The 11553-nt window shown below is 42.2% G+C and overlaps 3 protein-coding genes and 1 long non-coding RNA gene across 4 annotated transcripts; 1 reads left to right on the forward strand and 3 right to left on the reverse strand.

Moving 5' to 3' along the window:
* Positions 1-1021: 1021 nt before the first annotated feature.
* LOC139191788 (uncharacterized) lies at positions 1022-1603 on the reverse strand. The gene has a single exon (XM_070812808.1). It carries the CDS (start codon positions 1601-1603, stop codon positions 1022-1024), a length of 582 nt encoding a protein of 193 aa, XP_070668909.1.
* A 2415-nt stretch (positions 1604-4018) lies between these two features.
* LOC139191789 (uncharacterized) lies at positions 4019-4753 on the reverse strand. Its single transcript, XM_070812809.1, has 2 exons — positions 4478-4753; positions 4019-4324 (listed from the first exon to the last, which is right to left on the reverse strand). The coding sequence occupies exons 1-2, from the start codon at positions 4751-4753 to the stop codon at positions 4019-4021; spliced, it is 582 nt and encodes a 193-aa protein (XP_070668910.1).
* Positions 4754-4873: 120 nt separating this feature from the next.
* LOC139191790 (uncharacterized) lies at positions 4874-5872 on the reverse strand. Its single transcript, XM_070812810.1, has one exon. It carries the CDS (start codon positions 5870-5872, stop codon positions 4874-4876), a length of 999 nt encoding a protein of 332 aa, XP_070668911.1.
* A 3831-nt stretch (positions 5873-9703) lies between these two features.
* On the forward strand, positions 9704-11553 carry LOC114823674 (uncharacterized). The gene is made up of 2 exons (XR_003771686.2): positions 9704-9797; positions 11003-11553. It is a non-coding gene; the product is annotated as an uncharacterized lncRNA (long non-coding RNA).

The following is an 11553-nucleotide window of genomic DNA, read 5'->3' on the forward strand; positions in this document are numbered from 1 at the left end:
CTCATGACCCTTATGCAGGAGATGAAGCGGGTCCTTCTCGCGCACATTCCCGTCATCGACCACGCTGTCCCCAGTGTTTCGACTACTCTCTACTATTGAATGAGCGTGAAACTCTGAAGGGACACTTACAACGCGCTGAACACCAGGTGGATCGTCTCAGGGGGGAATTAATGGCTGCTGATCGTGCCATGTCTGCTGCTCACTCAGATGGCATATATGATGGTTTTAAGCAAGGCGTCCAATATTTTTGCTCCAAGGCAAAAGCGGCATTTCCTTCCGTAAACTGGGATAGTCTCTCTACCTCATTAGACTAGGTGTCATTTTGCTTGTAATAAGTTGGGCCTTTAGTTCCAACCACTACTGGGATGTCTAGTAGTGTTGTTGTCCTTGTTTTTTCCTTTTCGCTAGTAGGTTTACTTCTCATTCTTGTCTCTTATCGCACTATGTGTCGAATGTTTTAAATAAAACATATTCTCTTTTACGGCATGAGAGCAACATCCCACTGCCTAAGCTTTTTACCTTTGTACATGTCACGCCTCATTTTCCTTTATTCAATCTTGGATGGGTTTTTGCCCATTGGTTTTCCTTTCCTGCTCGATCTTAGAATTTCAATCTTGATTGGGTCTTTGCCCATGCGATCTTGGGTTTCTTTTCCCACTCGATCTTATATTCGCGATCTTGATTGGGTCTCTACCCATCCGATCTTGGGTTTTATTTTCCCACTCGATCTTTGATTTTCGATCTTGATTGGGTCTCTGCCCATCCGATCTTGGGTTTTATTTTCCCATTCGATCTTTGATTTTCGATCTTGATTCGTTCCTCATCCCTTAGTTTATACTCTTCAGCTTTAGACTTTATTTTAAGATTCGGATGAAATGCAACTTTATTTATCAAACAATAGGGAGATGTCAATGGACATCAAGGGATACACCATTCGATATGCAAGGAAAACGGAAAGGGATTTACCCTTCAACATTACTGGAAACAGAAATTTAAATACGGGAAACATAAATACGAAAAGTTAAATGTGGTAGTTTCTCAAATGAATTGCGTTCCACGGGCGCGGCACATTCTGACCTGTTTCAACGTGCCTGAGTTTATAAGCTCCATTTCCGAAGGCTTCAGTCACCTCATACGGTCCTTCCCATATGCGTCCAAGCTTCCCTGCATTCAAATCTTTTGTGTTTTCCATGACCTTTCTCAACACCCATTCTCCTACCCTGAATCTTTTCGACTTAACCCGTTTGTTGAAGTAAGCGGCAACTTGGTTCTGGTAGTTCGCAAATCGTAGTGCAGCGATCTCTCTTTGTTCCTCGACTAAGTCGAGGTTATGGGCTAGTTGTTGATCGTTCTCGCCATTTTCCACAACTAATGTTCTGACCGTAGGTAGACCGACCTCTGTGGGGATAACCGCTTCAGTACCATAAGCGAGAGAAAATGGGTTTTCACCCGTTGGCTTCCGTTTTGTGGTGCGATAAGCCCATAGTACATTAAGGAGTTCCTCATGCCACTTTCCTTTACGTTGTTCCAACTTTTTCTTTAAGCAATCAAAAATCGTTCGATTCGTCTTCTCTGCTTGGCCATTGCCTTGGGGATAACTCATGGAAGAGAATTGTAATTTAATCCCTTTCTCGGTGCAATAGCTTCTAAACCTTCGACTGTCGAACTACGTTCCATTATCCGTCACAATCGCCCTTGGTATGCCAAACTGGCATATAATGTTCCGCCATACGAATCTTACAACGTCATCTTGTGTGACAGAAACATATGATTCTGCTTCTACCCACTTAGTGAAGTAGTCTGTAGTAAGAAGGACGAACTTGTTACTTCCGAGTGCCCTCGGCAACGGGCCTACGATATCCATGCCCCATTTTGCGAATGGCCAGGGTCCTACGACTGGATTGAGTTCTTCGGCGGGTTGTCTAACAACTGGGGCATATTTCTGGCACTTGTCGCATTTTCTTACATACTGCTCCGCGTCTCGAGCCATGTATGGCAAAAAATAACCTTAAGTTAACGCTCGATGTGCTAAGCTTCTTCCTCCTGAGTGATTCCCATACATTCCTTCATGTAATTCTCTCAAAACCCATTCGGACTGCCTTGGATTTAAGCACCTGAGGTAAGGTCCTGAGAATGACCTCCTATAGAGCGTGTAGCTAAGGATTGCATATCTTACTGCTTTCATTCGGAGTTTTCTCGCTTCCACAAGATCTTCCGGCTGGATCCCTTTTGTCAGGTAGTTTACGATTGCCGTCATCCAACAGTCATTATCCTCAGCTTGAGTTTGCTCTGGCAACGGGTTGTCAAATCCCAACCTTTGCCTGCCAATTTGCATCACGTTCGATTATACTGCTCCGATACTCGGGGAGTGCATATATTCTACTTCGGCTACCCGCAGGTTCCCTTGTGCGGTTGACGCCGCGTATGCTAGCTGATCCGCTCTTTTGTTCATTTCTCTAGGTATTTGCTTCAACTCGAAATACTTGAATCCATTCATATATTCTTCAGTTGCTTGGCCGACGATGAGTTGTGAATCACTGTGCATGGTAAAACGGCTTATCTTCAATTGTTTTGCAAGTTCAAGGCCTAGTACCAATGCTTCGTATTCCGCCACGTTGTTTGATGCAGGAAAATCCAACCGAACCGAACACTCTAAGTCTATACCTTCAGGAGAAATTAAAATGATCCCTGCCCCAGCTCCTGCTTGATTGGATGACCCATCCACATAAAGCTCCCATTTGATCTCATTAGGGTCGGCTTTTGCAATTTCTTCGCATTCACCCTGCAAACTTTCACGAGGATAACACTCTACAAGAAAGTCAGCAATTACCTGTCCTTTGGCTGCGCTTCGAGGCTGATACTTTATGTCAAAGGAACTAAGTTCGATGGCCCACTTCGTAATCCTTCCTAATAAGTCTGGTTTAGATAAGATAGCCCTCATCGGTTGATTAGTTAATACCACAATGGTGTATGCCTCAAAGTACTGACAGAGCTTCTTCTTTGCGGTTACTAAGGGCAACACCATCTTCTCAGTGGGTGAATACCTCTTTTCTGCATCGATTAAACTTTTGCCCACGTAAAATATGGGTTGTTGAACCAAGCCTTCTTCTCTGAATAACGCAGCGCTTACTGCCTCTTCGCTTACAGTTAGGTACATGTATAACAACTCCCCTTGCTTAGGAATGGTTAACAACAATGGGCTCGTGAGATATTTCTTCAGTTGTTCGAAAGCTTCCCTTTGCTTATGCCCCCACACATCGCCTTTCCGGTTTCGTATGGCTTGAAAAAAAGGTTTGCATCGATCGGATGATCGTGAGATGAAACGACTAAGGGCAGCGATTCGCCCGGTTAACACTTGAATGTCTCTGGGTGTTACCGGATCTGGCATGTTACACAAAGCTTCAACTTTCCCTAGGTTCGGTTCAATACCTCGCTTGTTCACTATGTGCCCTAAAAACTGCCCAGATGATACACCGAATGTGCATTTTGCCTGGTTTAGCCGCATGTTATATCTTCTCAATATGTCAAAGGTGTTGCGTAGATGATCAATGTGTTGGCACCTTTCTCGGCTTTTGACGACCATATCATCAATGTAAACCTTCATTGTATTTCCGATTTGATTTTTAAACATCTTGTTCACTAACCTTTGATAAGTCGAGCCGGCATTCTTAAGTCTGAAAGGCATAACGGTGTAACAATACAATCCACGCTCAGTGATAAAAGCAGTATTCTCTTGATCTTCAACAGCCATATGAATTTGGTTATAACCAGAATAAGCATCTAAGAAAGACAATAGTGCGTACCCAGCCGTAGCATCCACCGTCTAGTCAATCTTTGGAATTGGAAAACAATCTTTCCGACACGCTCTATTCAGGTTGGTATAATCCACACACACACGCCATTTTCCTTTTTCTTTCTTGCCCACCACCACGACATTCGAAACCCAAGTTGGGCACCAGACATCACGAATGAACCCAACTTCGAGGAGCCTATCGACTTCTGCACTGATAATCTGATTTCATTCTGGCGTAAATCTCCTCTGCTTTTGTCTGTGTGGAGGACAACTCGGATCAACATTCAACTGATGGCATGCCACTTCCGAATCAATTCCTGGCATGTCTCTATGAGACCATGCAAAAACATCAGCGTTGTTCCTTAGAAATTTCATCAACTCTTCGACTTCCGCATCAGATAGGAGGAAGCCCACCCATATTCGTTTCTCATGATCGGTTGGATCCAAAACCTCTTCCCTCAATGGTTCTATAGTTGGGGGTTCTTGATCGCCGTTTTCCTGATCCTGTTGTGATGGGTCCTCCGCTAATTGCTATAATGGTTTATTCTCATGAAGGTTCGTGCTCTATTGCACTTCCATGTTTGTCTTGATGTCTGTTGCTATGCTGTAGCATTTTCTGGCCTCCAACTAATCCCCTTTGATGTCAATGGTCGTTTGACCATCCGTCGACAAACACCTCATTACTTGGCATCTGGTTAACGTTTCCTCATCCATTCGATGGATCCAATCCCTTCCCATAATGGCATTATATGCACTCGGAGCATCGATGATGACAAAAGTGACGAAAAGAGTCTTACCTGCTGCCGTGACAGGAAGGGTCACGTCTCCAATGGGTCGGGCCTTCGTTCCTTCAAATGCATAGATAGGAGTTGGGTTTGGCCTTATCTCTTTTTCGTCTAATTTCATTCTTCTAAATGTGCTCCAAAATGGAACGTTTGTGTTGCTTCCCCCATCTATCATTACTATTTTCACTCTTGAATTGGCAACACGTAGCGTTATGACCAATGCATCATTGTGAGGGAATTGAATTCCTTCGAGGTCTTTTTGGCTAAAGGAGATGACTCTGAAATTATCCAACGCTTAAGACGCTTCAGGGGCTGAAGTTATGTTGTGTACGCGTCTGGACTTCTCGGCCTCCCGTCTTTGTGACCGATAGCGCGCTTCACGTCCCTCAGGGGGTTGGGGCCCACCATGTATGACATTGATATCCAACAACCTCTCATCCGCTCTAATGTTTCCTGTTACTGCTTGAAGTCCTCCATCATTCTTGTGTTCGTCTCTCGATTCTATACGGTATTGTGACAACATCCCCTTCTTCAGCATAGCTTCCACTTGGTTCCTTAGGCTTCGACAATCAATAGTGGTATGACCAAAGTCGTTGTGATGAGCGCACATCTTGTTCCTGTCTCGCTTCTCTAGTGGCGTTCGAATTGGGGCCAGCGCACGAAAGATTCCTTTTCCCTTGTTCTCGTGAAAAAATTTACCCAGGCTCACTGTCAACTTAGTGTTTGGGCGATCAAGTCTGGATCTTTCACTAAACACATCCTTTGGATCCCGTGAAAATCTTCTTTCTTGCCTCGGTTGAGCCGTGGGTTTCAAGGTAAGTGCGGTAGTGTCCGCTGGAGATGCAGCAATAGTCGCGGTGGCCCGCTTTGATTGGACAAGTTCTTCTTCCTCTAATCTGATGATTCCATCAGCTCGGGCCATCACCTCCCTCATGTCCAATGGTGGTGTCTCGATTAACGACCTACGCATCTTCGTTCCAGGTAACACCCCTTCTCGGAATGCCAAAGCGACGGTGTGAGAGTCACACTCTTCTAAGGTAGACATCTCTTCCATGAACCTAGTCATGTAGCTCTTGAGGCTATCGCCAACATTTTGTTTGGTGCTGAACAAGATCGTAACATCTTTTCTTGACCTCCGATTACAAACATATTGAGATATGAATGCTTCACAGAGATCTGTGAAACTTCCGATAGACCTCGATTTCAGTTGTCTGAACCATGTTAAAGATGATCCCGAAAGACTTGAGGGGAACAACTTGCACAAGAGGGCCACATCGTCTCCTTCAAGTGCCATTTGCTGTTGAAAGTGCTAAATGTGTTCGACAGGATCAGTCGTGCCTTCAAATAACCTAAACTTTGGTTGGGTGAACTTGGCAGGTTTTTTAGCTTTCAGGATGTCCTCTGTGAACGGCGATTTGCGAATTCCTCTGGCCGTTTCTAAGGCAAGCTCCGCTGGGTTTTGTGGCTTGTATCCCTTCACAATTTTCTCAATTTGTTCTCGCAAATCAACATCTTTTACCTTTTTCGATCCTTTTCCGCTGTAGCCCCCTTCGCCCTGATTCTTTGTCACTTCAACACAGTTACTAGATGGCGCGCTACTAGAGCTACCTTCCTTATCCTCCTCTTTTGCACGTTGTCTCTTGGTGGCTCTACATCTTCTACGACATTTCTCGCTTCAGCCTTCTTCAATGTCTCATCTGCTGTCTTTTTTGTTTCACGCAATTCCCTCGTTAACCTTCTGAATTGTTCCATGGCAAGACTGGGTTCACTATTTTGTGATTGAGACCTAGCATGTACCGATCGAGTCCCTACGCCTTCAGAGGGATTCGGAACTTCTTGTGCAGATCCAGTCATGTTTGTAGTTTGATTTTGTGTTTCCCACAGACGGCGCCAATTTTTAGAGTGAGATTTCCTACAAGAAGAAATACCTCCACAGATTTGTTGACTACAATCCTCACGTTCGTCGAATCCTTCTTCGAGATGTCCCAAAATAATCTTCCTCTGCAGTTTGGCGAGCGGGTACTTGCAAAAGATACTCCGACGCTCAAGTCAGTCTATTGATTTCTACTCTTTGGATTTTCTCGGGTTCTCCTCTCTCTTCCCTTTGCTCTTTGGCTCCACTCCATCTTTATAGGATTGCATGCCTGGAGAGCAAGTACCACGATCTCTCTCTCCTTCCCACTTCCTTAGTGGTCCTCGTAGTATGACTACATGTTTCGGGAACAAGCACCACGTCATACCTTCCTTTCCCACTTCCTCGGTGATCCTCCGTAATGGAGGCGGTTACCTGGACACGTGCACCTGCTTGTTCCTCATGGGCTTTCCTTACGGTTTATCTTGCATAACACCATCCTTAGGTGACTTGGATTGGCCCATGAGTCGAAACCCGGATTTTATCCTCCCACAAGGACAGTATTGGTGTCGTCAAAATGGGGCGGGCCTGGCGATCCAAAAATCCAACACGGGTTATTAATGCTTCTTCCATTACTAAAAAAGTCAAGGTATGAAGTGTTTTAAAAAATGAGCCTCGAGGCACGCCTAGGCAGCTTTGACAGCGGAGCAGTGATGGAAACGCCTCTGCCTAGTAGGAGAAGACTTAAACTCACCTAAACGTGGTCGAGGCGCGCTTGAGGTGTTTTACTGGGCGTTCCCAGGACCCTTTATCGATTCGAATCTTGCTTGAAATTTCCAAGAACCCTCGAAGTTAAAGGCTGTGTGGCTTTGTATTTGCTGCGGCAACGTCTTCATGAAGAAGACGATAGTGAAGAATAAAGTTAGGGTTTTAATTTCTTTTAAAGATTTTGGCCCAAAACAACACCGTTTTGGCCAAATCTTTTTTTTTTTTTTTTTTAAAAAAAACCTAGCAAGCCCCCTTCTTCCCCATTCAAATACCCGATTCTCTTATTCAAATTCTTCCCTTCTTCCCCAGCAAGTCCTTCCCGTGAGGCTTAGCCTCACACCTCAAAACTTTCACCTAGACGAGGTTATCCATGAAACACCTCACATACGTCTTCGCCTTTTAAAACAATGGAACAAATAAAACAACAATTTCGTCAACAGATTCGGAACATCTTCTGTTATAGGCCGAGATACTATTGTTCCACATGGATTAACTTGAACTAGAGAAGTTACATATCTCAGTATCCCTGTGGAACAATAAAAAGTAAAAAAAAAAAGGATTATGAGCCATTTGTGTTTGGTAACAAGAAAACATAGGTAAGTGTGAGCACAAAGTCAGTCCATTTAAAAAAAAAGAAATGTTGTGGAGGAAGGGGTCCACTTACATTGTCACTTTAAAAACGACTCAGAGCTAGTTTAGATATGCTTTTAAAATGACTGAAAATGTTTTTGGTAAAAATATTTTTGGAAACAATCCTTAATAAAAATGCAAGTAAATCTTGGAAAAGCACTTAAAGTACTTCCTGGAAGAAGCACATAACTGGTGCTTCTTGTATAAAACACTTCAATTCCTTCTTAAACCCAAAAACATTTTCTCCAAAAGAACTTTTAGTTTTTTTAAAAGCAGATCCAAATGAAACTCAATGAGCAAGATGTTGCTGAATGATCTACTTTTAGCAATGCCATGCTCACAAGAAACCCCTTCACCCATTCAATAATTTCCTCTATAAGGGAACTGTTGGGGTAGGTTTTTGAGGTAAACCTAAACACACACAAAAAACTGTTACAATCTCAATCAAAAGATTTTCTAGCAATGAACATGGCCTAAATTTAAGAAAATTTATGTCAGATTTTCCATTAGACGTGCTTTCTGTTGCTAGCCGATGTGCTCATCATAATAACGGGCTTGAATCATGCTAGTTTCGAACGTTTGGTTATCGACCGAATGAACTACAACCAACTTGTTATCCCAAAAGATCAAAACCTGATAGAGGGATGACGGGAAGCAAATAGTCTGATGAATAAAGTCGTGGCCGAGCAAGGAAATATGCTCAGTCTTCGAAGACATGTGAAGTCAACTAGTAATCATGACTTTCAAAGGTAGAAGCCTTTAGTTTGTGACTTATCTCCCACGAAATTGCTCATAGTGATGCCGGTATGATTTCATCTTTTAAGTGTGTAAAGGCCTTCATGACCGATACTGGCATAATATTCACTGTCGCCTTATAACCCACAAACACCTTGGAAATTGGGAAACTTTCAATATGTGTGGTGACGTATAGGGGCTTTAAATGGTGCAGGTTGGTGGCCAAGCTTCGAGACAAAATCTCAGATAAAGTAGCTTTGAGTTTCTCTTCTGGATTAATTTTCTCAAGTTCTTCAGCCGTGGCCAAAATAAACTTGTGTTAGTTCTTCACTGTCACATCCCCTTTTAGGAAATTCGGTTGGTGAGTTGCTGACTGGAATTCGAAAGGGATGACATAGACCATATTAATCTCCATGTTGTCTAAGACTAAGGGCCCCATCACAGTACTTCGTTCTTCGTCAATGAACCGTCTTCAATACCGGATCCCTTGTCTTCGTCGAATTCACCGTTGCCTGTGATGGCCGTAGTATCTGTGATTTTAGGTATGGCCGAACTCTCTGAGAATCATCTTCGAGTGTCACATCAACCGTAGGCTCAATGCCTGTATTATCAATGGGCGAATCAAGGATGACATGTTTGCATGTTAAATTATGGGTAGGTTTGACTATTACAGAATGAGCTTCCTTATAGGCTTGACCTAAGAAAGCGATCTTATCATTTTGAATGCATGTTGCACTTAAGGTTCTAAAAAACGCTAAACGCTAATCGAGCGGTGGGTTGGAGCATAGTGCCTAGGCAGCTAGGCGGGGCTAGGCGAGCGCTTAGGCGGTTTAGGCGAATTTAAGTTAATTTATTGTATATTTTATAAATAAGTGTCTATTTGCACTTTAAAAAATATATACTTGTATTAAGAACAAAATAATAATAAATTGCAAAATAAAAGTAAAAGAAAACATATATTAGAATATATAAATTACAAGTATCCAACAAGTTTATAGTTTAAAAACACATTAACTATAATCATATATTATTTTAGGCCAAAAAAATCAGCATATTATTATTATACACAAAAGGCTGGAGCCCAATATGTTCCCTAGCCCCACCAAAACCCTATTTACTTTTGCATTCTCCATTTCTCTTATTTCCTTCGTCAGTCGCCGCTTTTGGAAAACTCGAAGAATAAAAAATGGTCAGATGCATCAAAAACCCAAAGAAAGCCAAAAGAAGGGCCAAGGTTAGCTCCAAATTCCACTACCTTCCCTGTTGATTGTTTAATTTTTTTAATAAAGTTAGGCTTTTGTCCTAAATTTTTGTTAAAGGCTCAAAGAAAAGAGGTGAATCTCTTTCCTCTTCATGACCATTGATGCAGTTGAAGGTATGGCAGCAGCTTAGTGGGCCGCATAGCACTACCTAGGCGCTTAGATCGCTTAGCGGCCACCTAGGCTCTCACTTAAGCCTTCACCGATTTTCCCTTACATTTTGCTCCAATCGCCTTGGAAGCCCAGCTCCTAGTGCCTAGGCAGTCGCCTATGCCGCTTTTTAGAACACTGGTTGCACCAAACCTTGATTAACAGGTCCTATAATGTAAGTGGAGGAAAAGCTTGTTCGGCCTCTTTAGCAAAATGCTCTATTCGAGGCTTCATTTCTCCAAGCCAAAGTAACAACTTGATCATCTTATTAGATTCTTCTATTTTAGTTTTGATGTTGGCACTTTCGGCTTTTTTCCCTTTGGTGATCTCAGCCAGGATTACAGTGACTTGTTCTACCAAGTTTTCTTATATCTACTCTTTAGGCTGCCAAGTTTAAACCGTCTAGAGAGCTTTAGTAGCCTAAGCATGGTGCAAAACGTTACATCCGTTGCATTGTCGCCTGCGCTTTTGAGATTTTAACTCAACCATATAAGCATCAGCATGCAAGTTATACCCATGTCATTGACTATTCTTTGACTTTGATGGCTTAAAAGTCCTTGTTGCCGATGATGCACTAAAACTACCATAATTATGATTAAATACTCCTCATCGTAAAATGGCTCATCGAAATTAAGCCGCCCTCAAACTAGAGGCTGTTGGTATACTGACCTGGAGCCCAATTTGTCGAATACTCAGTCTAGCCTTGTTTTGGGGCTTGGCTAGCTGAATGTGGACCAGAGAACGAGTTTGTCCTTATTGCTTCTCGTGGTGCGCCCAAATATAGGGTTTTTCGACCGAGTGATTCAGTTTTAGCCCTGTGATGGTGACCTTAGATTTGCATTAGCTACACAATATAATTGTTTCTCAAAGTCGCTAGAAATTGACTCTTGTTGGTGCAATGAGTTAGGTAGGGGCGATATGAGGTTTTAAAGTGGTCATATTTTCATATATTATTATCATACATTTCCTTTGGATTTTGTATATATAAGAATGGGTTAAATGCACTAAATTTTATTGTTTTATTTTATAGGCATCAATACCGGAGTTATGCAAAAAAAGAGTGGAAAACAAGTTTTTTGGGTGTCTAGAGTAATTCCAATGGAACAAGAGTCAACTTCTGTATCAAGACAAATGCATTACAACAAGAAGATAAGAGACATCCGTTTTAGAAATCAAATAGACATGGGGATGCTATTAAATGGCCTTAGGAGAGAACTTAATTACTAGTTTTATTATTTCCGTTATTTTTTCTTTTATTTAATAAGAACTTAAAGTGCATTAGTGAGAATGTTAGTGGGTTGTTAATTAGAATTTAGCAGGATTTATGATTATTGAGTGTTATATTAAGGAGATTCATTCTCCATTTGATTAGGAGCAAGCCACCAAAAACCACGAAGCAAAATTCACATAGGTTGCGTCAAGGAAGGACAAGAGGAAGAGCTACTTCGGAGTTTTTCTTTGTTAGGGCTACGATGTAGCCTGATCATGAATATTTAATTGCCTTGTGGTATTGTTAGTATCAAGTATTTATTCCATGTTGAGTATCTTTTGCTATTCGTAATGCACTTGATTTTTAATGTA

This window comes from Malus domestica, chromosome 15 (genome assembly GCF_042453785.1).
Source record: "Malus domestica chromosome 15, GDT2T_hap1".
Classification (NCBI taxonomy): Eukaryota; Viridiplantae; Streptophyta; class Magnoliopsida; order Rosales; family Rosaceae; genus Malus; species Malus domestica.